Source organism: Lactuca saligna, chromosome 7 (assembly GCF_052625555.1).
Source record: "Lactuca saligna cultivar CGN05327 chromosome 7, ASM5262555v1, whole genome shotgun sequence".
Classification (NCBI taxonomy): Eukaryota; Viridiplantae; Streptophyta; class Magnoliopsida; order Asterales; family Asteraceae; genus Lactuca; species Lactuca saligna.
In genome coordinates this window covers 47,809,151-47,836,626 of record NC_136423.1, presented here as the reverse complement: position 1 = coordinate 47,836,626, position 27,476 = coordinate 47,809,151, and the positions used below count along the sequence as shown (strand labels likewise).

General features: G+C 36.8%; 3 protein-coding genes across 4 annotated transcripts; 1 reads left to right on the top strand and 2 right to left on the bottom strand.

The window, feature by feature from the left end:
• Nucleotides 1-4,540: 4,540 nt before the first annotated feature.
• On the top strand, nucleotides 4,541-8,626 carry LOC145003975 (CBL-interacting serine/threonine-protein kinase 24-like). 2 transcript variants are annotated; one of them, XM_078962880.1, is made up of 16 exons: nucleotides 4,541-4,782; nucleotides 4,905-4,992; nucleotides 5,521-5,742; nucleotides 5,903-5,965; nucleotides 6,062-6,133; nucleotides 6,240-6,347; nucleotides 6,441-6,515; nucleotides 6,641-6,694; nucleotides 6,778-6,903; nucleotides 7,141-7,230; nucleotides 7,294-7,416; nucleotides 7,509-7,625; nucleotides 7,697-7,813; nucleotides 7,897-7,953; nucleotides 8,048-8,122; nucleotides 8,233-8,626. In XM_078962880.1, exons 3-16 carry the CDS (start codon nucleotides 5,578-5,580, stop codon nucleotides 8,323-8,325), a joined length of 1,335 nt encoding a protein of 444 aa, XP_078819006.1. In that variant the 5' UTR covers nucleotides 4,541-4,782; nucleotides 4,905-4,992; nucleotides 5,521-5,577; the 3' UTR covers nucleotides 8,326-8,626. The 2 variants fall into 2 exon arrangements, with proteins under 2 accessions (XP_078819006.1, XP_078819007.1); XM_078962881.1 differs by lacking the exon at nucleotides 4,541-4,782 and having other exon boundaries at nucleotides 5,525-5,742.
• A 149-nt stretch (nucleotides 8,627-8,775) lies between these two features.
• LOC145003974 (glucan endo-1,3-beta-glucosidase 5-like) lies at nucleotides 8,776-11,064 on the bottom strand. The gene is made up of 2 exons (XM_078962879.1): nucleotides 10,662-11,064; nucleotides 8,776-9,996 (listed from the first exon to the last, which is right to left on the bottom strand). The coding sequence occupies exons 1-2, from the start codon at nucleotides 11,003-11,005 to the stop codon at nucleotides 8,844-8,846; spliced, it is 1,497 nt and encodes a 498-aa protein (XP_078819005.1). The 5' UTR covers nucleotides 11,006-11,064; the 3' UTR covers nucleotides 8,776-8,843.
• A 315-nt stretch (nucleotides 11,065-11,379) lies between these two features.
• On the bottom strand, nucleotides 11,380-14,490 carry LOC145006100 (EIN3-binding F-box protein 1-like). The gene is made up of 2 exons (XM_078965198.1): nucleotides 14,168-14,490; nucleotides 11,380-13,464 (listed from the first exon to the last, which is right to left on the bottom strand). The coding sequence occupies exons 1-2, from the start codon at nucleotides 14,190-14,192 to the stop codon at nucleotides 11,600-11,602; spliced, it is 1,890 nt and encodes a 629-aa protein (XP_078821324.1). The 5' UTR covers nucleotides 14,193-14,490; the 3' UTR covers nucleotides 11,380-11,599.
• Between the last annotated feature and the right edge of the window lie 12,986 nt (nucleotides 14,491-27,476).

Below are 27,476 nucleotides of genomic sequence, written 5' to 3'. Positions count from 1 at the left end.
GATCTCGTAAGATCATTGTATAGTGTCAGTATGTGGGGATCGACGGGATGGTATATATTATTTTAGAAATATGATTTATATGTGTTTATAATATTAGTGGTTTTGCAAGATCGAGATATACTTTATTATCACATTGTTTGAACTAAGAGCTTTCGTACTCTATGTTCCTTAGGTGATTGGGTTCACCAAGGATATTCAAACTAAGTGTTCATTAGATATTTGAACTTAGTGTTCATCAGGGATATTTGAACTAAGTGTTCATTAAGTGTTTGTGAACTAGGTGTTCATTTGGTAATATTGGAACTAAGTGTTCATTAGGTGTTCTTGAACTAGGTGTTCATTAATTATTATGAACTGCGTATTCACCAGAGGTAATCTAAGAACCTTAGTAGCACTAGAATTTGTGTCGGTTCCTTAGGGCAATCCTTAGGAATGAATGGGAGAAGGGTAATCGGTTCTTATGATAAATCTTTAAGAAATAAATAGAGATAATGAGGGTGGATAATTGGATTGATTGTTTGAAAATTGAATATAATAATTATATTATTGTGGGTTGAAAACCCTGTATACTTACCAGACTCCAAAACCTGACCCTCTCAGTTTTCTTTGTATTACAGGTTATGGTACGAGAGCATAAGTTGGCTGACATAACGAGAGATTTTGGATTATAGGCCAGTAGTTATGAATAACTGTTGTAAGGTCTATTTTTGTTATGTTTATGCTTTTGGTCTGTATTGAACATGACATCCCGAAATTTTGTTATATAGCAAAAATACATTTATTTAAAGAAATGCTTTGATAAATTCTTATCATATTTTGTTTTGGGAACAAATTTTGCAACTGTTTTCTTTATAAGATTAGTCTGATTTTAAAAACAAAGCATAAACAAATCGGTCTTTTCTGATTGTGAAATTGGGGATGTCACAGATGACATGTAGGGTTAGATAGAAAGAGGATTGAGAGATGGAGGATGTAAGCTGTTTGGATGCACTGGTTGTCTGAGGAGTACGAGAGAGTTAACGTATCCTCTTCGAAAGGACTTGACGGATCCATTCCAAGGATTTTCCAGCCTGATTCCATGATGTTTGAAGGAGACGGATGAACTTGATCTTTGGATGTCGTAAATGGAACTCCGAGTCCGGTGCGACCGGGGGAATTATCCGTACGTCGTCATCGGAGGCACGATAGAGAGGAGGGAAAATCAAATCCGAAGCGGTGGAAGACGGATACGTTTGAGAGATGAAACTGAAAGTAGTAATACATGAAACGGTGGAGAAAAGTTGCAGAATTTGAAACGGTCCAATAAGAATAAGGTATTGTGCATAAAAGTACTGAAAATTAATATGTATATAATAATAATAATAATAATAATAATAATATAAAAGTCTAGGGTGGAATTTGTACATTAAATTAAATAAAAAACATAATTAATACAAACATAGAAAAATAATAATAACTAGATGGGGAACCCCCGCGTTGTGGGGGTTGGATGCGATAATTTTTTCCATTGTTTATACTTTGAAAATGTTTATAGTTTGAGTTGCTCATTCATTCCCTCTTTAACTGATCTATAAATAAATAAATAAATAAGAAATAAAAAAACATCAATGAATCTGTAAGCAAAACTAATAAAGTAACAATTAAACGAAAACATAGGAACCTATAATGCCACAAATAACCAACGGAAGTAGAGGGACCAAAAAAGATAAAAAGGAAGCAACTTTAAAATGACTCAAATACAGTTGAGGGATCATTCCTACCAAAAATATATTAATATGACTAAATACTAATAATATGTAATAAAAAGCGAGGGTTATGAAATATTCAAACAAAAGTGAAATGGTTGTTTGTGAACAAAAGTATAAAGTTGAATGGTGAATGTTGTAACATTAATTGAAAAAATAAATTTCAACCAATCAAAACAACAAAGTATTGTTAAAATTTTTCATAACTTTAATATATATACTAGAAAGGTTACCCCTGCTACGCGGGGGTTAAAAACTTTCAATGTTGTTTCCGAATCGATAAATATTACAAACGTAGAAAGTGCAAGAATGAAAAGCCCGAGCTTTTCCATGAAACGTTTTTTTTTCATGTTTTTATGAAAAAATGTAAAAGTTTTGACTGCAATGATCAGAAGTGTCAAAACGACTAAAGAATTAAAGGGGTAGGAATTAACAAATTTTTAGAAAATGGTTCAAAGTTGTCAAACCGTTAAAATTTTGTGGTCAAACTTTAAATATTAAAAGGTTCCTAAAATGTGTAAAAATATTGATTGTAAGGACCAAAAATATCAAAATAAGTAAAAGATAAGAAGCAAAGTGTAGAGATCAATTCTACCAAAAAATAAGTAAGTTTACTATTCCTTTTATTGAAAACTTTAATATATATATATATATATATATATATATATATATATATATATATATATATATATATATATATATATATATAAAAGTCTATTGTGGAATTTGTACATTTTATAAACTAGTTTTGAGGAAGAAAATTAAAGTAGAGGTTGTTTCTGTTTTTGACCCAAACTCAAAGGACTATAATTGACAATTGTTGAAAATATGTCTCCTTCCTGACGTCTCCATTCCTCCATTTCTATACCTGCAACTGTGATGTGTTTTTTTAATGTGCAATGGCTACAGCAACAAAATGGTCAAAATGACCTTTTCCCCACCCAAATCCACCTGTTGCAAAAGAAAGCTTTTGATTCGTCGTCTCGTTCCGTTTCCGGAGCCACGGTACAATCAACTCACCGGATTTGGAGGCGGTGTTCACGCGTGGGGAGGCACGCCACCTCAGCCCAAGACGCATGATATTAACCCATAACTGGTAGCCTAACTTTTGAATCTTTATCTGATCTGATCCAACTAATATATATCCGATCCAGCTTAATATATTAGAAGGGTAATTTTTCTAAAATAAAAATAATAATTAAAAAATGTTTGTGTGCTTTTGTCTTGTCATTTATTTTAGTATACTAATCAAAAGTTTGGTCTTGTCGAAAAAGAAAGTGTAAAAAGAGAATAGCTCTTTTTGTTCTTCAATAAAAAATTTCAAAAGTTAAAAGACAGGTTTTGATTAAAAAGTATTATGATTGCTAATTATGATCATTATTAAATCCTTCCACAATTGGTAAACTTTATATGTGCTTTTAAGTTGTCTTAAAAAAAATTTGTTGGATTCAAAAAGAAAAAAAAGAAGAAAAAAACTATTAATTCAAAAGCCATTTCTTGTAGCTCTTTAGGTCTTTTTGTTTTTATTTTTAGTTTATTCAATGGTGAGATAAATATATAACAACTTATAATAGTAAAGATTTTATAAGGAATAATAATTTAAAAAGGTAACGAAGTTTAATATATATATATATATATATATATATATATATATATATATATATATATATATATAAAAGATCATTATCATTTTTTAGTACATAAAATATTATTTTACCGGTTATTGTAGGTGATCTAGTTTCCAATTGTTTATAAAATACCATTGTTGTTTTTTAGTACAAAAAATATCATTAATATTACTATTTGTACACAGAATATCAGCAAAGCACACATGTGTTCAAATAAAACATTGTGGTAACCAGGTACTTCATGTGCATGGACAATTTTCAAAATGTTAAAAAATATCACACTTTTTGTTAACTGCGTTCCTGTCGGATTATGTTGAACACAATCATCGGAGATCATGAACCGTCATATCAGTTGACAACAATTGTGAAAATCTCTTTCATTCCTTCACTCGATCGTTCTTATGGTAACAAGAGAAGTAAGTGGGTAATAACCTTAGGTAAACATTCTTGCTTCCAGATCACATTTATGCCTCAAACCTAAAACATATATACATTATATAAATACACATATTATACATCAATGTTAACTATTCATTAGTGTTGTGACACAAGAGAGACACAAAGGAGAAATGAGTGTGACGTTATATCATGAGAATTCATAAATATGGATTTAGATACAAACTGATCAAATGATTGAATGAAAAAGAGTACACAACTGGTGTGAACTAGTACGACGGTGACTAATTTCCGATAACTGTGTTCTATATAATCCGGAAACAACAAATTAACACAATGCGCTCTGAAAAAACAACAATGATTTTTTTTTTTTTTTTTTGAACTTTTTGGAAATTTCAATGATATTTTTTTGTACTAAAATATGTACTTCGTTGGTATTTTGTGTACAAATGATATACTTTAAAGATATTTGTTATACTAAAAAAATAATGATATTTTTTGAATATTTTGGAAACTTTATTATATTTTTTAGTTATTTTTCCGTTTACCTAAGATAATCGGTTATCATAAGATTTTATTTGAACACATATGTATTTTGTTAGTATTTTGTGAATTTTATTAGTATTTTAGATACAAAAAATATACTTTAATAATATTTTGTTTCGTTGATATTTTACAAAAAATATATTTTAATAATAAATATATTTTAATAATATTTTGTGTACTCAAAAAAAACATTTTTGAATCGGTGTCCTTTTTAATCGTCATCCTTTTATAAAGTCCATTAAACATGTATCTCATTTTCCGGCGACTTTCATCAAATTAAATTGTCGGCTCGATTTCCATGTTGTAGCTAACAGCTCGGTTACTCGTTTCGCCGGAGCTCTACACCGTAACCGCCGATTCCAACTCCGCTGCATCTCCCTTCGTGCTCTTCCGTGTACGACGTTTTGTACCGTTTCTGAAATCCGTTAGCATTAAACTATGTATATGCGTAGTTAGGGACTTATAAGGTGATGGTTTCAACTGTTTCTATTAGAATTTTAATATGATTTTTTTTTGTTGAAATTGTGTTTCTATTGCCCAGGAGAATTTCAATTGCGATTAATCATATCTCTTGTTCTAACAATTGTAGTCATTTGACGGAGACTTGAGCGTTTTGGTGATCTGTACTATTCTCGGATCTCTAACTATACAATTGTTGCTTGATTTGCGCCTAAATTGTAAGTGCGTTTTACTCAATTTCTAGAATTCCTTGTGATTAAACTATCCATGTATGTCTATTACAAATTACCTGTATATGAGGGTTCTATTCGCTGATGATATCATTTTTTATCTCGCTGCTTGGAGCGAGTATTTAGGTCTTGTTATTGACTTATGTTACAATTGTGGTATGGTTTTTTGCTAAATTTCTGTTATTTATCACATTTCACTAGGTGAATTTCGTTTGTTTCTAATGATCGAATACATTTAATAGTACTAATAATTATCAATGACATCATGGAAAGTTGGTAATACTACTTTAGTGCTCGACTTTTCCTACTTAAATATATGTGCTGATAGAAAATTGTCCCCTGACTTGTGTGAAAGTAGCTAAAGCCTATAGTAGCTTTATCTTTGACAGATTGCATCTTTCATTTTCTGTGGATGTTATTGGAGATGGTTGGTTATCATAGTAGTAATGAGAGCCTACTTTTTTAAATTTGATTCTAAATACTTGTACTTGTTAAACTATTTGTGATTCCATGTAGCTAGCTATCAAATCAGTGGAGATAGAAACTTTGAATGTTGAAAGCCTTGTGGGAAAGATGAAAAGAGTGACAAAGAAGGTTGGAAAATATGAGATTGGTAGAACCATTGGTGAAGGTACATTTGCAAAGGTTAAATTTGCAAAAAATACAGAGACTGGTGAGGCAGTTGCCATTAAAGTTCTTGCTAAAAGCACAATACTCAAGCACAAAATGGTGGATCAGGTTTGGCTTTGTATCTTTTGCATATTTAGTACCAATTTAAATTGTCCTTCACTTATCTATATAAATATTATAGCTTTATCTTGTTATTCACTTATATTGCTTTTGTAGTTATTTCTTGTTGTATTTGCAAATATTCTCATTTCTCTCAGCTGACTTGCAGATTAAAAGAGAGATCTCAATAACAAAGATGATGAGGCATCCTAATATTGTGAGACTCCATGAGGTATATATATTTAAAACTTATGCAATACATTTGATCCTATATTACATTTCTTTATATAAGAGTTTTCCAATGATGCCATGATTTTCCTTTGGTCAGGTTTTATCAAGCCACACAAAGATATACATAATACTGGAATTCATCAATGGAGGAGAGCTTTTTGATAGAATTGTAAGGTCCATTACCCCATTGGATAGAACACTGATATGTGTTAATCAACAGACATCATTCATGAAACCAATTTTTGTCCCTCTTCCCTTTATACCCTTGGTTACAGGTGCACAAAGGAAAGCTTTCTGAGAAGGAAGCTAGAGAGTACTTTCAACAGCTTATTGATGCTGTTTCATATTGCCATGAAAAGGGTGTGTATCATAGAGATTTAAAGGTGAGAAAAAAGGTTTAGACTTTAGAATAGTGAAAAGATTTATTATTATTATTATTATTATTTTCTGCTAACAGTCTTTTTTGTAAAATGTAGCCTGAAAATCTTCTTCTTGATTCTGAAGGAAAGCTGAAGGTTTCTGATTTTGGACTCAGTGCATTACCACAACAAGTAAGCAGAATTTAGGTAGTGTTTGGTATATGGTAATTGAAGAGGGAATGGAATGGAATGTCCCATTCCCATTACTTTGTTCATTCCATTCCATCAAAGCATCTCTTGATGTGATTTCTTTTCAGGGTGTTGAACTTCTTTATACCACTTGTGGAACCCCAAATTACATTGCACCTGAGGTACATCATACATCTCATCTTTCCCATTTTATTAATTTTCTTGGTTTTTATTTTTATAATACGCAACTTTTTTTGGTGTTCAGGTTTTAAATAACAAAGGCTATGATGGTGCTGCTGCTGATATCTGGTCATGTGGAGTCATTCTTTATGTCATTTTGGCTGGATACCTTCCATTTGAGGAATCAGACTTGCCAACTTTGTATAAAAAGGTTAACACTCAATCATCAAATATTTATAATTTTGTCACATGTTATATATTTATTGGCTGAAGTTGTCAAAAAAGGTATACTGGTTGAATCACTACAGAAAATATTAGGTCAAATCAAGTAGAATTGCTTTTCTGTGTACTTTCCACTATATTTATTTATGGGCTCATAAAAATTTAAGCACTCTGTTATATATTATATTATTATAATCAACTCAATTAAATAATCTTTTATATTCAGGTTAATGCTGCTGAGGTTTCATATCCTTTTTGGTTCCCAGATAATGCAAAGTCATTAATAAATAGGATACTGGATCCAAACCCTAAAACTGTAAGGAGTTGATTTAATTATTATATTCATTTTACATGTGAAATGACCATTTTGCCCATGCAGCGAATTGGGATTGATGGGGTAAAGAAACACCCATGGTTCCAAATAAACTACACATCTATCAGCCATGGAGAAGACATTGATGTCAGTTTAGACGATGTTCATGCAGTTTTTAATGGGATAGAGGTTTAATCATAATATCATAATCCAGAAATTATTTTTAAACTATATTAAAAAATAAATTATTAAAATTTGGACTTTATATTTTTATTTAACAGGATCAATACGTAACTGAAAAATCCGAAGAAAAAACCGGCCCTTTACTAATGAACGCGTTTGAAATGATCACTCTGTCTCAAGGCCTAAACCTGTCTGCCTTGTTTGACAGACATCAGGTACATCAGTCTCAGTCTCAGTCCAATGTCAGATAAATACCTGATTCTTTATTTTTTTTATTTTTTTAAAGGATCGTGTAAAGAGACAAACTCGATTTGTGTCACGTAAGCCAGCAAAAGATATAATTTCAACAATTGAAGTGGTTGCGGAATTATTGGGTTTCAAGGTCCAAACACATGGCTACAAGGTTATACAAAATTTAAATTTCCATCATTTTCTTTTTTCTAATATATTTTTTTCATAATTTAAATTCCACAAATTAATCTACAGATGCGTCTCGAAGGAGCTTGTGTGAATCGAGTGGGGCAATTTGCGGTTGTTTTAGAGGTAAAAGTTAAAACTTTTGCGTTTCATTTTTTTTTTATTACACTTGGAATATTATTTTGTTAAGTTATGTTAATTTAATAATCTTTTTATGAAGGTATTTGAAGTTGCAGCATCTCTTTTTATGGTGGATGTGCGAAAAGCTGCTGGAGATACTCTTGAATACCATAAGGTAAACAATATATATCTTTCTTCCATTCTAAAAATAAATAAATAATATTGTTATAAAGAATTATTGAGTTAAATATGATGAAATTAAAGTCGTGTACTTTTGACTTGCAGTTTTACAAGAACTTTTGTAACAAACTGGACCACATTATTTGGAAACCAAAAGAAGGTATGGAGAATTCTTTACTTAGGACTATGACTTGTTAAGTCAAAAATCTTCCATTTTCCTTTATATTAAGTCGAGAAAATGGAAAAAGAAAAAAAAAAAAAAAAAAAAAAAAAAAAAAAAAACAACAACTTAGAGTTGGTGTGTTAAAATTTTAAAACAAAATTATATGTTCCCATGTAATTAGTTATAATATAGTTGATATGACGAAATAGGCTTTGGTGGATTTCTTAAATGGGTGTGTTAGCGTGACTCTTGTTGATGTTCTTGATCCATTATGTGAATGTATTATATGGTTGCAAAACTATACTATTAAAATAATAATCTATTTTTGTAACAAAAGATTGCAGTCATTTGAATACATTTTTGGTGATTAAATATAATTGAAGGGCTTTTTGGTACAAACCGAAAACAGTAGGGACGTCAATGATTTAGTGAAACTTAAATAAACCAATAAACAATTAGAAACGCGACAGAAATCATTATTCATCTTTGATCAAATAAATCAAGTGGAACATAAAGTAGAAATACGATGTACAAGATTCAAAACTAAAACTCCTCATGAAACCCAACTAATGATAAAAGACAATATAACCGCCACCACACCGGAGTAACTCAAATCTTGCAATCTCCACCCTAGTGCTGCCATAGACGTCACCGGATTCCGCGGCTTCTCATGCTTCCCAACATCAATCATAATTTCATATTTACAATCCGACATCCCTATCGTTGGCTGGATTTTCGTAACAATGGATAAATTATGAAAATCACATGTTCCCTTTTGCTGATTAAACGTTTGAAAATATTGATTAAACGCATACGACGCATTACCCCGCGCATCCAAACCATTACACGAAGAACCATAACCTAAACTTGTACAATCTGCATAAGTACACGCATACTTCACACTATCAGCTAAATTAGGGTCTGATTCACTTGCCCCCTCTGCCATAACGCACCACTGTCGGGATAAGTACCGGACCCCTTTAGCTGACACAAGCGTCCTATTATTACTTCCTAGGTCAAGTCTATACTTGACTGTGCCATCATAATTAAAAACTCCCCAATGTCGTTCAAAATTACCAGGGTCTATGCTTTTCCGATCCTCATCGATAAGCCCGAAAATGTAAACATCCGGTGGTGTTTTCCTTTTCGGTGTCCCTTGTCCTTGAATTATCCGGCTTATCAACCCTTGGTTAAACTTCCGTGCATATCCTAAATTCGCATTTTGGTCACCGTCAGTTGGCCACCCGATCTCTCCGACGATCACCGGCATCCCTGGAAAACCGTTCTTTTCAAGGGCCCACACAAGGGTATCGTAATTAGCATCAAATACATTTGTGTATGAAATTGTTCCATCAACCACCGGAGCATTTGTTCCGGCGAAGAATGCAAAGTCGATTGGAAAATGTGGGTCAGCGTAGAGGCTGAGGAAAGGGTAGATGTTGATGGTGAGTGGTGCTGCGTTGTCGCTTAGAAATTGGATGATGGAGATCATGAGGCTGTGGATGTCTGACCGGAAATTACCTTCTGATGGGACGCCGGAGTTGCTTTCGTAAACGTCGGCGTTTAGTGGTACTGTTATTTTGACTTGACGACCTAGACCGGCTTTTATTAAGGCGGCTTGGATGTTTTGGAGAGCCGGGAGAGTTGCGTTTGTGAACATGTTTTTGTAGGTCTTGAGAAAGGGTTCGTTCCCAACTGCTACATACCTAATAAAAATCAAAATCAAAAATTTCAAATTAGAAACAATTTTTATTTTAGAATCTTATTTTATTTTTTATTTAATCATCTTATTATTAGATTAATCCAAGAAATAGTAATGTATTCGATTCGACTATTTTCATCATTTGTTTATTTATTTTACTCTTATTTTTATTTGTTTTATTCATCTTATTATATCATAACAATATTTTCAAAATAGAAAACAATTTTTATTGTTATTCAAAAAATAGATACGTCACATTGTCTACTATGATTGGATTAATTGTTATTTACCTTTAATACTTAAAAATGATTTCATACAAATAAGTAATTATATGAATAATTAGTTAAATATAAGAAACATCATGATATATAAAGTTCTATAATGTAATAGAAAAGTTATACATTTGTTTCTAATTCCATTTAGTCACAAAATACTAATTCCATTTAGTCACAAAATACAAGTGTTCTAATCATCATACAAAAAAAATAAGTAAAAGGTCGAAGAAATTTATCCGTAATTTTAATATTTTTTAATCAATAAACAGACTGCTGAAAGTGGTTGATCATTGAAATATTGATTTGATCGATGCATTCGATACAACAATGCAAGTCCAACTATTAAACGCTAATAAATAAAAATAAAATTTTCATACTTTAACATATAACTAACCTTATATCAACTCCACGTGAAACATAAGCAGATACATTTTTTGCCACCCAGTCTTCAGCAACCCTAACACCACTAGCCAATGGAGCTAAGAAATCATTAGGAATCCCGAGCATAACCTGAAGTCCTGAATTTCTAAGCGCATCCAAAACCTCAGGCTCGGCTTCAAACAGTTTAACTTTATCGAACCCATTATCCTTCATCAACTTCACCACAATATTAGGTGACAAAGGATGTGATGCACGCGTACCCCAATTAACCCCAAGCCCTCGAACTGATAAAGTTTTGAAATGTAATATGAAAACGATCATAGAAACCCACAAAAATAAAGATTTGCGGGATTCCATTTTTGTGGGTATGGAAAGTGGCAAAGGTATGTTGATATAAGGTTAGGAGAACTTTGTGAAAAGGCAAGGAATTGGACAAAAGTTGATAAAGGGATTAGATGCCCAAATGGATCAATCTTTGTGGTAACTTGTTCTAGAGATTATTTGGAACAAAGGTTAAGTAGGAATTTGTTTCTTTAACATTGTAAATATGTAAAAATGACATTCTAATGTATTTTTATAACCATGCGTGTTTCTTTTTTACTTAAAATTATATTTTATTTATTTGAATCGTTGATATTCTTTTACTTCAAAATTAAATGTCTTTTATTCATTTGAATTGTTGATGATTTATTGGAATGTGTACTTTAATTCTTTGCGAATTGCAATAAGTATTATAAATAAATATAATTAATATAAAGTGTAACACAAAAAATGGGAAATAAGAACTTAAATCCAATTAAACAACTTGGGGTTTTACCTAACCAAAATCAACCCCAATTGTTTCTTTGACTTTGACCGTACAAAAAGTCAACCATCTCACGTTTGACCAACCCCAAAATGAGCCCAAAAAAAAAAAAAAAAAAAACCGGACCATAACCCTAACCGGTTCACTTAAGAAAGTATATCACATCTCCAAAGATTAACCACAAGTGACTCAATCGCACTCCTACTAATCAAATTACACATTTGGAGGTTCAACCCCACAAGTGTCTCTCCCATTTTCTCAAAAGACAACATACTTTTATTCGAAACCATACAACCCGATAAAGAAAGAACCCGCAACCTCATATTCCCTTCATAACACAGCCAAGAAACACCGGAATCCGTGATTCCGCTCTTCGAAACATCAAGATCTTTGAGAAGTCCGCAATTTCTTCCGATTGCCGCCATGCTTTCGTCGGTGATTTTCCGGCACCCGCCAAGATTGAGTAGTTCTAGGGTTCCGCCATGGATCTTGACCAAATCCACCACCACTTTGTCGGTCAAGTTTATGCAATCGGTAAGGTTGATTTTTTTAAGTCCGGCGGTGTGGGTTTTGAGTAAGTCGAAAAGGCCAGAATCGGTGATTCCGGAGAGCCCGGTTAGATCAATATTATGTAAATTTGGAGATAACTTCCCGATCATTTCCAAGTTCTTGTTTCCGAACCCGATGCAATTCTTGATTGTTAAAGAATGTAAAGATTGACTTTTTTCGAAAAAGTCAATGGCTTTTTCGTCTAAATCTATAACCCCCATACATTTTACAACCGAAAAAGATTTCATCTTTGAGTTTTGATTCGACAAAGTACCCAAAATCCCTTGTTGGGTTACCCGATTACACTCTTCTAACTGCAAGCTTTCAAGAAACCGGGCAGCTCGGGCAAACGAAACCAACCCTTTATCGGATAAAAACCAACACTTTTTAAGAACCATATGTTTTAAAGCATGACAACCATTTCCAATCGCTTCAAGGCTCAAATCCGTGATCCCACAACACGAAATTACTGTTAAGGACATCAAAGATTCAAGATTTCCCACATTACCCATCGCCCAAAAACCTTTTTGGCTCACGTTTCGAAGGTTTGTGAGGGCAAGATTGGTAATTGACTTCCCGTATCGCCCGATCACCGCTAGTGATAAGTCCGTTATATCTAAAGATTGAAACTTTACCTTTGTAAGAACCAAAGATGATGAAAAAAGAGTAGCAACACCTTGGTCACCAACATTCGGGCAGTCTTTGATGGTGAGTGATTGTAGATTCGGGCAGCACCGGGCAATGGCTTCAAGGCTTTCGTTTCCAATGTTTTTACAAGATTCGATTGTCAAAGAAGACAGATTTGGGCAGTTCTTGGCTATTGAAATTAAACCCTCATTGGAAATTAAAGGACAATGACAAAGATCAAGACTTTCTAAAAATTGGCATTTGGAGATTTCGATTAAAGATTCGTCTCCAATCATGGGAACATTCCATAAAGAAAGAACCCTAAGATTTGGGCAGCCTCGGGCAATCGCTGAAAATCCAACACTTGTCACTTTATCACTTCCCCTGACCGAAAGCTTGCCCAATCCACCTCGGGCAGATGTTCCAACCGCAATGGCAGCAAGTCTTGTATCGGTTGCTTTCTTTCCTTCTAAAGACCTCGTGAGATACCCATCGTTCTCTTGTTCATCATCATATGAAAACTCGTTGTTGACTTTGACTTTGACTTTATCAATAATTTCTGAGGTTTTGAGATTACTTATAAGGGTAAGCCACCGGAGTGAGACACAGGCGGCGGCACTCCTCCCTTTGCCGCCAGATAATCGCCGGAAGATCTCGTAAAGACATTCATCCGGGAGGATTTCGATTGATTGATTGTTTTTGTTATTGGAAAAAAGACTATATGAATCATTGATTCGTGAACGTTTGCAAGGGTGGTTATAAACATCAAGAATGGAAAGTAAACGGTTTGAATCCATGGAACATAATGATCCTCCCGTATGATGTTTATCATCACCTATAAATGCAAACATCAGATCATCAGAAACTAGATTCAGAAAAAGGGTAAAATGGTCATTCGGTGCACAACATAAACATTATACTTTATCCGAACAGACATTATTTATCTATACAACCATCAGATTCCAAAATCCAGGGGTAAAATGGTCATTCAGACGGTTCGGTGCAAAAAATAGTCTTTGTTCATCCAATCGGAAATCAGCCCTGAATAGAATCAGTCCTTCCATTTAGATCCTCAAAAGAACATTCGATGCACCAAGTTTCATATTCAACGATTATGCTACTCATAATAGCAAATTTCAAGATTTACATGTATTTATAGTTGAAGAATCAAGAATGGTCTCTAAAAGGTCAATGCTTTGTACTAAACTATAACTACAATCTAGGGTTACAAATAGATAATCACAAAACCCTACAGAATAGTTTATTAAATCTTTTATGTCCATTCTACTAAGATAAACTCTAAAAACTGCTTCAAAGTTGAAAAATATTTAGGTTCATCATGTCAATTAACCAACATAAACAAACAAAAATGGATGAAAAAACACATAATTCAGAAATTTAAGAAATACCCAGAAATGAAAACCATCCCGCTTAAAAAAAACCCATCAAGATCTAACTAAAAGTTTCAATCTTTGACCAAGAAACCAAGAAACCCCCAATTGGAAAATTTCAAGAACACGAAATTTAGGGCAACTTACCACAGTAATTAACCAAAGTAGGCATCTTTGTAACTTCTGGGAATAACCCACCAAGAGAATCTGATATTCCACCGAAAAGCACAAAGAAATTATCAAAAAAGTGTAGTACTTGATTGATTTTTTTTTTTTTCAAGATTTTATTGCGTTTAACCTAAATTGTGAATTTGTTGAAGAGCGTATACTTATTTGTGTTACAGGTTTTCTGGGCTATATATATGTACATATATATGGGGTGCATGTATGTAAAAGTGAGGTTTAGTCTACAAATACATTGCCTGCATCTCCCCCTAAACCATCGCAGAAGATGTTAAATGCATGTTGCATATACATTCATTGAATCTTTAAAGAATTCATATTGTTTCCGGTTGTTTCTGCGGCATTACAACTTGTACCAACACTAGGAGCCCAATGATTTTATTTTATTTTCATTTTCCGTAGTGTTCCCATTTGTAGAATTGTAGGTTTGAAATAATTATGTTTCATGATTAGGATGAAATGTTGTATCCAAAAAATAATAACACAACATTAACAAAACTTACACAAAATTAACAAAACTTAATTTTTTTGGTTTATTAACTTATTGCTTATTTGTTTATTGATGTGGGAATAAACATTTTTTTAAAATGTGTTTTGAATAACTTATTGTGGTGAGAATAAACAATAAGTAATAAACATTTTAAGTGTTTGACAAAAAAAAAAAAGCTTATATGAGTAAAATGATTAATAAGCAATAAACATTCCCTCCATTGCTTATTAAAATTAGTTTATTTAGCTTATTCATACTGCAATAAGCTGATTTTTAAAGACTTCTATCCAAACACTTAAATTTGCTTATCGCAGTGGGATTAAGCAATAAACAATAAACAATTTATTTTTTTTCCTATCCAAACACCCCCTTAACATTACGAAAAAAAAAAGTAACAAAAATGATCTAGCTTTTCTCATATTAATAAAATGACCATTTACACTAAAACACCGTTACTTGAGTATTAATGTATTTTCCGGAGTTGAAAAGAGGTTGGTGAGATGTGACATAAACACATTTTGGAAATGCCACAAAGAAGGGATGGAATGTTCGGGATTGACTTCGTACATTTCGAACAGAATATGGTACGTTCCGAACACATTCCGAAATGGTTTTAATATTGACCTTTTCTTCGGTGCATTTGTTTCACCTTTTCTATTATTACAATTTACGCATTATGATTATCAACCTCGAACAACTAAAAATGACTTCATTAAATTGAGTTCACGAAAAAAAAAAAAAAAAAAAAAAACTTTGTCAACATCCTATTTATTATCATAATCTTGAAAAAACCAATCTGAAAATTATTTCTCATGTCAAGAAAGATGTGACCAATCGTTTTTAGTTTTTCTTATTAGCTGTAGTATGTGTGGTAGGATAAATTTGTACTACAAAATAGCTAAAAATGAATTCATTAAATCAAGCTCACGAAAAAAAATAAAAATAAAAAAAATAAAAAATAAAAAAAACTTGTCAACCTCCTCTTTACTATCATAATCTTGAAAGAACTAATTTGTGAATTATTTCCCATGTCAAGACAAATGGGACCAATCATTTTTAGTTTTTCTTTGTCATTATCGTATGTGTGGCACGATAAATTTGTACTACAATATTTGCTTGCTTCTAGTTACAATTTCATTAATATTATGATTAATGGTGTGATAATTATAGATTCAATGATAGTAATATGACAGAAGCATACAATCAACAATGAAATATATAATCGAAACAAACAAAATTAAAATAAATGTACTACAAGAATCATAATTCAGAAAAACATACTTGAATGCTGATGTAACTGCCCGATCTTTCAAAAGAAAATTTTCATTTTTAATTAACTAAAATATTTCACAAACCATGAGATTTCCAAATACAATTGTTTCCAAAATTCATAACCATTACAATTTATTTCAAATTATCAAAGTGTCCCATAAAATGTCTGAGATAGATAGAGAGAGAGAGAGAGAGAGAAAGAGACAGAGAGAGAGTACACGCTGCGCCATCAAGTTTTGCCCTTGCCCTTAGGCTCAGATGTACCTGAAACAAATCCACAAATTGTAAGCTAACGCTTAGTGAGTTCCCCAGAGTATACCCTACACACAATCCACATAACATATATCATATTAGCTATAAAAGTTATCTCTACCACATAAGTCATGCATACAAACATATAAGGATGTCGTGGACTCCTCCCAAGGTCTTACTCCAGGATGTCATGGGCTCCCCCACATGGTCTTACACTTAAGTGCCATGGGCTCCCCTATGGTCTTTAGCTGGAAGCTATGGGCTCCCCTACATGGTCTTATATCCAAGTGTTATGGGCTCCTCCATGGTCTTGCTTGAAAAGTCATAGGCTCCCCACATGGTCTTACATCCAAGTGTCATGGGCTCCCCCTATGGTCTTTCCATGCAAGTATCACATATATAGTTAGCATATTACCACACATATCTAACTATCATACCACACATCTCTACAACAAGCATATCACATATCTCTACACAACAAGTATACCATCTATCATGAAATGGGCCGACCTTGGTGCCTTAGACCCATTGGTATGGTGAGAAGACTCACCTCTCGTGAATGTTGAACTGACATGCTTAGATTAGCTAATCCCCACGTGCTGCTCCAAATCAACCGCCTATAATCATCATGTGATTAACTCGTCAAATCCCGTAGATACCCTCAAAGTCAAACCTGATCAACAGTCAATGTTGACCTCTACTCGTCGAGTGCATCCAACAACTCATCGAGTTTTTTGAGTAATTCATCCACTCGTTGAGTTACCTGTGTAACTCGTCCAATCCCCCCGAAAACTCGTGAATACTGAACCGAAAACTTAGTCCAACCGAAAACTCTACTTAGGCCAAAAACTCAGACCAAAAACTCATATGGCCGAAATCCCAGTTCTCCACCGAAAAGACTCTGGACCCCGAAAACGGGAAAAACCCCTCTCGACTCGCCGAGTCAGATAAGGAACTCGACGAGTTCCTTCATTCCCTCTCATGTTTAGTCCTTTTCAGTGGGATCTAAGGTCCTAAACTCTAGATCTAAGCTCTCCTAGTGCAGATACCACGCAAAGTTGCAAACTTTACGTGCATGCAAGGTCTTCCAAGGCTATATCTTCAAAACTAGGCTTCTTACAAGGCTTTTGTGTATGGAAAGTGGCTAGACAACACAAAATGAGCAACTTTGTGTCATTGGGGACCTAAAGGAGTCCAGATTTGGAACCATATCCTTGTGATAGCTCTAGATCCGAGTTTGGACTCCATTTTGCCCCAAAAATGATCATATACTTGAAAGAGAAGGGATCTAATCAACTAAAGCTCAAGGTGACAACTTTGTAACTCAGGATGATGGCTAATACGAAGTAAATGTTGGATCTACTGTTCCTCTCCTTACTCCTTCCTCTTTAAGCTTGAAATCCTTCACAAATATTCCAAAATGGCTCACACACACTCAAGGAAGCTCAAATGAGCCATAAGTCCTTTAAATAGGGTACAAACCCCTGAAAATTAGGGTTTCACTTTACAACTCCTACTCGCAGAGTCGAGGCGTTCCGACTTGAGTAGGTCCCAATCCCGCATCCGTAAATAATCCCTCTACTCGATGAGTTGGACTCCCAACTCGCCGAGTCCACGCACCAAAACCCTAAAATTAAATAAATCAAGAAATACCTGGAACAGGTGTTACAAGTCTCCCCCACTTGAACTAGACTTCGTCCTCGAAGTCTGTTAATTTAAACAAATCCAGGTAGTGACCTCGCATCTCGTCCTCCGGCTCCCAAGTCCATTCGGAGCCCCTGTGGTGATGCCATTGCACCTTCACCAACTTTACTTCCTTGTTCCGTAGAACCTTAGTCTTCCTATCTAAGATGGAAACCGGACTCTCGATGTAGTTTAGGATCTCATCCAATCGAATGTCGTCCAACGAAACGACTGCAACCTTATTGGTGTCACACTTATGAAGTTGTGACATGTGGAAAGTGTTGTGGATCTGGCTAAGCTTATCTGGTAGATCCGAACGATATGCCACCTTCCCCACCCGAGCTGTGATCCTAAACGGGCCTATATATCGGGTTGCTTGCTTACCCCTCTTCCGAAACCCGATGACCCCCTTCCATGGTGACACTTTCAGTAACACAAAGTTCCCCACTTGGCACTCAAGATCCGATCGCTGCCGGTCAGCATAACTTTTCTGATGGCTCTACGCGACCCGCAGCCGATCACGTACATGCTGAATCAGCTCGGTGGTCTTAAGTACTACCTCAGTGCTCCCTATGACCCGATATCCAACCTCGCCCCAACAAACTGGGGTCCTGCATCTCCTACCATACAACATCTCGAATGACGGTCGGTCAATACTGGCACGATAATTGTTGCTGTATGAAAACTCTGCCAATGGGATGTATATATCCCAACTCCCTCCAAAATCCAACACACATGCTCGAAGCATGTCCTCCAATGTCTGGATCGTCCTCTCGCTCTGGCCATCGGTCTGCGGGTGGTAAGCCGTGCAAAAATGCAGCCGAGTGCCCAGTTCGTCATGAAACTTCTTCCACAACCTAGATTTAAACCAAACATCCCTGTCAGAGACTACCGACACTGGCACCCCGTGTCTAGCCACCACCTCTTGCACATAAATATCCACTAACTTCTCAGTGGATATACTCTCAGAGATCGGAATAAAGTGGGCACTCCTCGTCAATCTGTCCACAAGCACCCATATGGCATCCACACCCCTCGCCGTCCTTGGTAACTTCGTGATGAAGTCTATAGTGATATCTTGCCACTTTCACATGGGAATGGGTAGTGGTTGAACCTTGCCATGAGGCTGCTGATGCTTAACCTTGACCTTCTAGCAGGTCAAGCATCGCTCTACAAACCAGGCGGTTCATGCAGGGCCACCAATAACTCAATCTCAAATCTCTATACATTTTTGTAGCTCCTGGGTGTATAGAGAACTTGGACTTGTGTGCCTCCTCCAATATTTTCTACCTCACCCCTCCAGTTATCGTTACCCATACCCGACCACATTGTGTCAGAAGACCTCGGCTATCCTTAATAAACAAAGGATATTGTCCCCAAATTCGCTCAATCTTCCAATTTTCCTTCTTCACACCCTCGACTTGGGACTCCTTGATCATATCTAGAAAGGGAGAGATCACCGTCATCCTCAAACAAACATTCCCAATTGAGGAGCCTGCCGCCTTGCGGCTCAAAGCATCGGCCACCATGTTGGCCTTCCTGAGATGGTACAAGATCTCACAGTCGTAATCTTTCAACACATCCAACCACCTCCTCTGCCACATGATGAAGTTTTGCTGATCCATCAAGTACTTCAAACTCTTGTGATCAGTATAAATGGTGCACCGCACTCCATACAAATAATGCCTCCAAATCTTGAGGGCAAACACCACTACTCCCAATTCTAGGTCGTGAGTGGGGTAATTCGCCTCGTGAGGATTCAATTGCCTCGAGGCGTAAACTATCACATGCCCTCTATGCATTAGCACCATGCCTAACCCTGAAATCGATGTATCATAGTACACCACCAAATCATCTAACCCCTCAGGTAGCACTAGAATCAGAGCCTTGCATAGTCTCTGTCTTAGGGTCTCAAAAGCCATCTGTTGATTTGTGCCCCACCGAAATATCACATTCTTCTTGGTCAAGCGAGTCAAAGGCACAACAATCTCGGAGAAATCCTGAATGAATCTCTGATAATATCCCGCTAAACCCAAGAATCTACGGATCTCGGAGGCATTTTTCGGTACTTCCCACCGCATCACTGCCTCAACCTTGGCTAGATTAACCGAAATACCCTCCTAGTTGATGATGTGCCCTAGAAATTGTACTTCTCGCAGCCAGAAATCACACTTGGAGAACTTGGAATACGACCTCCCCGCCTTCAGAGTCTCCAATACCTCCCTTAGATGTTGCTCATGCTGCTCCTTGGTCTTAGAATAGACCAAGATATCATCAATAAACATGATCACTGACCGATCCAACATCAGTCTACACACACTGTGCATGAGGTCCATGAACGTTGCTAGGGTATTGGTGAGCCCAAATGGCATCACCACAAACTCATAGTGCCCATACCGGGTCCTGAAAGTTGTCTTCGGTATATCCTCATATGATGGTATCTCGATCGAAGATTAATCTTGGAAAACCAAGATGCGCCCTGCAGCTGATCGAACAAATCACTGATCCTCAGTAACGGGTAATGGTTCTTCATCGTTAGTTTGTTCAGTTCCCGGTAATCAATGCACATCCTATGCGATCCATCCTTCTTTTTCACGAAAAGGATCGGATCTCCCCATGGGGAACTGCTCGGACGGATAAACCATCGGTCTAGCAACTCTTGGAGCTATGTAGATAGCTCCTGCATCTCGGGTGGTGCTAGCTAGTACGATGCCTTTGCGATTAGAGCGGAACCCGACATCAAGTCAATACGAAACTCTACTTGCCTCTCCGGAGGCACTCCCAGTAACTCCTCGGGAAAGACATCCTGAAATTCCCGCACGACTGGCACACTGCCCACACCTGTCGTGGTCTCGGTCCTTGTATCCGAGATATATGCCAGAAATCCCATGCAACCCTGCTGCAAAAATCTAAGATCCCTCACTGTCGAACAGAGGATCGGCCCCTAGCCCTCTCCATAAATGACCAGTTCACCCCCACTTAGGGTTTGAACCCTTACTAACCGGTGCTCGCAATCGATCATGGCCCCATTGTCCCCCAACCAGTCCATTCTGACAATCACCTTCAGCCCTCATAACGGTATCGAGACTAGAATACTAGATCAACCCGAAACCTTTCTCCAAACACGTTCAGGACATAGTGCCAATACACCCTCGCAGAACTCACAGTCCGGTCATCGGTAATCTCTACCTCGAGCAGGGAATCCAAATTTCCCGGCGCATCCAAAAACTTCTTCCTAAGCGCAAGAAACACAAATGATCGAGTAGCTCCCGAGTCAAACAAAACGTGAGCAGACATACCATTGACCAAAAAAGTCCCTATACATACGCACAATATACACATAATCAATGCAATTAAATATAGAGCAGAGAAGAATAAATGCGTACCAGCCACGACGTCTGGTGCTGCTCGAGCCTCCTCGGTAGTCAACTGAAATGCGCAGCTCTTCACCAATGGAGCATCCGCCTTAGAAGGGAGGCCATCGATAATCCTCATCGTGGCAGGCGCAGGCGCCGCCACTGCTCCTCCCCCTTACTGCAACCTCGGACAATTGACCCGTTTATGGACAGTCTGGTTGAAATGTAAACAAATCAAGCCCTACTTGGGGCAATCGCTGCTCAAATAGCCCTGGTGGCCACATATGTAGCATCACGAGCATGTTATCCGACAAGCTCCACCATGTGGCTTACCGTACTTGGCATACTGGCCCCGTCCCTACTGGCCCCTATTGGAGGAATCCGAGGTCTTAGGCTTTTTATCCTGACATACTGTTGTTTGTGTCTACTTAGACTTCCGTTTGGTGCGAAAGTCCAACTCCATCTCCCGCTCGCGGGCCTTTTCCACCATTTCGTTCAGGGTTTTGCACCCTGTGAAGCTCACGAACTCCTGGATATCATCCCTCAACATGGAATGATACTGCGTCCTCCTCATATCCTCATCAGTAGCGTAGTGTGGGATCAAAAACGCTCGCTCACGAAACTTGGCAGTGATCTTCACCACAGTCTCGGTGGTCTGCTGGAGCTCCTGAAACTTCCTAACCATCCGTTGCACCTCAATGGCTAGTGCAAACTCCAAATCAAATCGCCGAACAAACTCGACACATGTCATCTTAGCCACCTCGGCTGCTCCCACCTGACTGGTCACCTCGCCTCACCAATCCCGAGCTCAGTCTCTCAGCATACAGGAAGCGAATCCCACCTTTGGCGCATCCGAGAAAGAACTCGTGTGCTGGGCAATCTCAATATTCGCCACCCAGCATCGGCTAACAATGGGGTCCCTAACCCCGAAAAACTCTGGCGCTCCACACGCCTTGAACTTCCTGAACGAGGGAGTTTGGGTCCCGACTTAGTCGGCAGCAATCTCGGCTCTGAACGCCCTGAGCCTCTCTTCCATAATCTCCATCATACCCTCCTTGACCGTCCCAAAGATAACTGGGGTGGTGTTAAGGATGTCCTTGGTAACCTCTGCTGCAATAAGCTCATGCAGCCTCTCGTTGATAACCTCGGTAGTGTCACCTGACCCAGCCTCGGATCCTGATCCCCCCACTCCAAATCGTGTCATCACCATATTGAACTGTAATGACGTAAACCATAATGATCAGTACGCCCCAAATAGGGGATCTTTCCGCACCGGTTCTCCTCCAAGCTTTCAGGTCTAGCATTTGTTTGGGTACGGGTCCACTGCTATCAGCAGTACTCGAAAACAATGTAATATTGCTTTATTATTTAAATAAAACCCTTGAAAGTATATTTGCCCTGAAATCCTAATGTAAAGTTAATATTCAAATACAATTATTTGAAAATATATTATTCGTAAATATGTCGTTGTTTTCTCCTTGTGAGTTCTTATAACCATACTAACCTAGTTGGCCTGATCGCGACATTCTTCAGACGTCAGAACGTTCTTCAGACGTCGGCCTGATCTCTTGAAGATATGGGGTTTACGGATGATACTTGAGAGCAAAAGTGGGAGTGTTTACGGTGTGAAAAGTGAGAAATGAGGAGTATTTGCTGCTGAATAACTATATATAGGAAAGTGTTTGCGGTTCATAATGGGCCCTAAGATTGTGTTTTCGGTCCATTAATGGGCTTTGCTACTTGATTTCGGTTTCAATGATGGTGATTTTGGTAACACATGACCAAAAACACAAGTTCCTTGGCTTAAAGCAACCGAAAACTCATTTTGATTTGATTCTCTAAACCGTGAACTACTTTTGCTTTAATTTGTTGGACCAAAATCTAATTGTTTTTATTATCTTGGGACCGAAAACCACTAGTTCTAGAAGTCTATGACCGAAAACACATATATGGTGGGATATTTCATGGTTTTAAGTTTTTATTTTTGGCTTATATTGATTTATACTAACATAAATCAACTTAGGTTTCAAACTACACTTAGTTCTTAGCTTATAAAGGCAATAGAGGATACAATGCAACAAGGATTGCAATGTAGTTTTACTTGTACTTGGTTATGGTCTAGAATTTTCTTTATACAAAACGTTACGGGTTGTTACAAGTTCACTGAAAGAAATCCCTAGCTGCTACCCTGACGGCTTCCCGAGCTATCAATACCAACAACACACCCAATTAGCAATTGGGTTCCAAGCTATAATCCATAATCCTTACCTGGGGTAAAATAACCATTTTACCCCTGACCCAAACATGAACCAAAACTGAGGCCTAAGCCCAAAACCAAAAGACCTAAAACTACAAGGTCCATAAAAGCCCACTAATAGCCTGATTTTCCAAATTGGGCCCAAACCCTTACATATGCCTTTCCTAAAATCCCATTAATATTTCCAAAACATACATCCACAGCTAGCCCAACAAAACCCTAAACAATAAAAACCCAAACGGTAGCTCATGCCCGAAATGACACCACGCGACCCAAAATATCCAATGGCCAATCCAAATCAACTTATGGTCAATATCAAAGTCAAAAGTCAAGGTCAACGGACCGAGTTGACCCAACACACCAATTTATCCTTCAACTAGCTGTGTTTCTCCTTTATCTGTAAAGTCGGGAAAAACTGAGCCAACTTGCTGAGTTTATCAACAAACTTGTCACAACTAGCATTTTTGCTAGGAGATTCTACTCTCATGCGATCATTCACCTAGTGTGATAACTTGTACTCTAAGTGAATACTATGCTCCATTCCTATTCAAATACATCTCATATGCTCAAATAAGGGTTGGAAACCCTAGATATCCCATTTCAAGTTTACTATGGCCTAGGATTCTCTTATTGGGCCTAATGGACCAATAAACCTTCAAGTTGACTATCTTGGACCTAGAAACCCTAATTGGGCTCTAAATAGACCACAATCATGAAACTAGATTTTTTTGGGCCATGTGGGCCTAAAATAATTCATTTTCATCTCTAATAGGCCTTGTTGGGCCATAATGTCCATTTCGTTATACAACTTGAACCACGAACTACCTTAAAGGCCTAATGGGCCGAAAAGTATTCTTAAACTTCATAAAAATCGAGCAAAGCCAAGATTGAGCCCAAACCACTTCAACTCCTTCCTCCTAGCCCAAATTCTTGGCCCAAGGTGTTTACTAGACAAAAGAAAAAAAAAAAGAAAGAAATGGGAAATTATGAGCAAGTGCCACCTCAATATTGCATGGTGGTCACCCATGCACCAAAACCCCACATATAACAAGGTGATATCTCATATAACTAGGCAATCCTTCTCTCTCCCTCTCCCCTCTTCAAAACTCACGGCTATAAGGCCTCCTTACCATTATTCTTACTTTCTAAAACTCTCACAATAAGTCTCTTAAGAACTCTCCTACATTTCCTCTCAAAATTCTCGAGTTTTGGTGTAGTTTCAAGAGGATCTTCACCTAGATCATCATCTTTGGTAAGTTTTGCTTAGATCCATGGTTTAGCTTCTTAATCTCTTCAAAAATCACTCCTCTTACACCATATTTTTGTGGATCATGACTCTTAGATCCATCTTGAATTCGAAAACTCCTATCAAAAAGCAAGCTAGGCCGAATTCTCCTTCCATCTTCTCACCAAAACCAAACCAAACCCCAAGGTGAGTTCATACCCCCTTGATTTCTGTTTTCACTTGTTTTTGGGGGGAGAATACAAGTCATATGTGTAGATCTATATATTTATGCTTGACTATGTGTGTTTTCTTGAAACATTTAGTGATTATGTGTTGATTCCTTCACTAATCTAAAAAGATGTTAAGAAACTTGAAGTGTATCACTAGGATCTCCATATGAATCATGAGAAAAGTATGTTTTATCACATATAATGCATTTAAACTTTTAGATCTGGGATTTGTACACTTGAAATAGCAAAAATGAGTGTTGTATTCAAAGATCTATAAGCTAAACTCACAAAACAGCCCTTGACAGGAAAGTTTTGGTCCAATCTCGGACTGTTTTGACCATCCAAATGGGAGTATTTGTCAAAACTGTTTTACATGGATAAAGTTCAGGTTTATACCTTTAAAATGACTACTCGCACATTTTCATACGATTTTTCTACAATTTTTGGCGAATTTTACAAAACTGCCTATCATATTTGAAATAATTTCGGACCAACCTGTGAAGATGAACAATTTCACACTTGTTAGAAGCCATCAAAAATTATGAGAAAATTTTGGAACAAAATAGACAAGATTTCTACACTTTGATAGTTTACGGATCCAATTTTCGACTTACGATGATTTTTCTACAAATTTTCAAACAACTAGGTCGAAAAAGTTCAAAAATCAGAAAATATGCGTTTTCACATAACTCAAGTTAAGAATGTTATTTTTGACAATAAGGGATTTCAAAATGTCGTTTTCACTACAAAATAGTTATCAAAACAAGTTTTGAACAAAATGGAGACCAAAGTGTTATTCTTATAAAAATTGGGCCTTAATCCTAAATTTTTGGCTTATTGGGCCAAGAGCATCATTTTACAAAAGTGGGTTTTAGATTTCAATCATGTAAATAATCAATACCAAAACAAACAAAACAATAACTAACACGAACCCGACACGATGAAATACTAGTACCTCGCCTATCGACGAAATACAATACATTACAATACCAAAAGTCGTTGTCAAACGAATGGGTTCGGTCTCGAACCAATAACAATCCGAAACTACTAACACGACGACACTATGACATTACGACATTACGATTTATAACTAATAACGATTGGGAAATCACTATACATGCGAGTGTGCACAGACGTCTACGCACCATCTTTGGGCCCCAAAAGTGTAAAATCTTGTTTGTTGAGCCTAGCTAGCCCAATGACCTGATCTTAAGGCCCGAAGACCTCTCTCTTACGAAGTGTTGGGTTTTACCGATCCGACATAACGTAAAAGGACTTTCAATGGCAAACATGTTGATGGTCCCTAAGGGTCCTTCAGTGCTGCTAGTAAAGTCTGTAACTCACGATTGCGGGTTGGGCTTCGGGCCCTTCGCAATTGCAATGGTCTTGAACGACGCGGGGAAATACCGAAGGTTTTGCACCTTCTCTTCTTCCCTCCGGTCGTGGGACTACACAAGTCCGGGAGGATTGAGTTGTGTGAAGAATTACGAGTGATGCCTAAAGGATCGCTTGTAAGGTTGTTGATTGGACGTTTTCATTAACGCACGTCACAACACTTCACCACCCACTGTATTCTCAATGCCTCCGGAGCTCAACGGTTTCCTCTAACGCAACGAAACAACGGTACACAAACTAAGTAAAGCAAAGTGATAGGAAAACGTCGGGTTTTCCTAGGGTTTTCAACTAATACATTTACGAATTTCATGCCGAATTTTACAACTCGTACGCTTACATCTATAGAAAACAAACAAGCATACTTACGGATCCACACATTTTTTTTTACCATACTATTTTCAGAAAATATCGGATTTTCTGGTGGTTTTCGAAACGATACAAACATTGGATTTCAAACATTACTTATGAACTCACCAACATTTCATATGTTGACGTTTTTCAAAATACTTGTATTCTCAGGTAACAGATAAGTCGAAGGGATAAGTGTACCCAGTGACGTTTTGCTGCTTGTTAAATTAGTACCGAACAATCTACTTTTTGGGCATGTAATGTTAGGGAACAATGTACTAAATGTAAACGCTACCAGTTGTATTATTCCAATGCTTAGTGATGTATGATGTTATGTTTCATGTATATTCATTGTGATGGTATTCAATTGAGTCACAACAGCCCCCGGACGTTTCCGCCGTCTGGTTCGGGGGTGTGACAGGTTGGTATCAGAGCTCTGTTTATAGTGAACTAGCATATCTAACCATACATTGATATGCAACTATAAACCAAAAGAGGGACTAACATAACTCTAAACAAAACAAGTAAAACATAACAATAAAACACCCTTGTTTGTATTAGGAACGAGAACCTAACACCGAACCAAACAAGATACTGCTAGTATCTCGGTTAATCCAGGACTGTTCTTGGTTGTATCAAGGAGCGGATGTAGCCTGATCAACTACATTCCCTCCAAGGTAGGACCATCACATGTCTGGAAGAAATCGTGATAATTAGGGAATCTAAAAACATACCCCTTAATCTCCAAAAAAGGGAACCCCAACT

Coding starts and splice junctions, on each gene's coding strand:
- LOC145003975 (XM_078962880.1), top strand. CDS start 5,578: ATGAAAAGAGTGACAAAGAAGGTTGGAAAATATGAGATTGGTAGAACC. Junction 5,966..6,061: donor ATATTGTGAGACTCCATGAG/GTATATATATTT, acceptor TCCTTTGGTCAG/GTTTTATCAAGCCACACAAA. Junction 8,123..8,232: donor ATACTCTTGAATACCATAAG/GTAAACAATATA, acceptor TTTGACTTGCAG/TTTTACAAGAACTTTTGTAA.
- LOC145006100 (XM_078965198.1), bottom strand. CDS start 14,192: ATGCCTACTTTGGTTAATTACTGTG. Junction 13,465..14,167: donor TACTTTGGTTAATTACTGTG/GTAAGTTGCCCT, acceptor TTGCATTTATAG/GTGATGATAAACATCATACG.
- LOC145003974 (XM_078962879.1), bottom strand. CDS start 11,005: ATGGAATCCCGCAAATCTTTATTTTTGTGGGTTTCTATGATCGTTTTC. Junction 9,997..10,661: donor TCACGTGGAGTTGATATAAG/GTTAGTTATATG, acceptor GATTTTTATTAG/GTATGTAGCAGTTGGGAACG.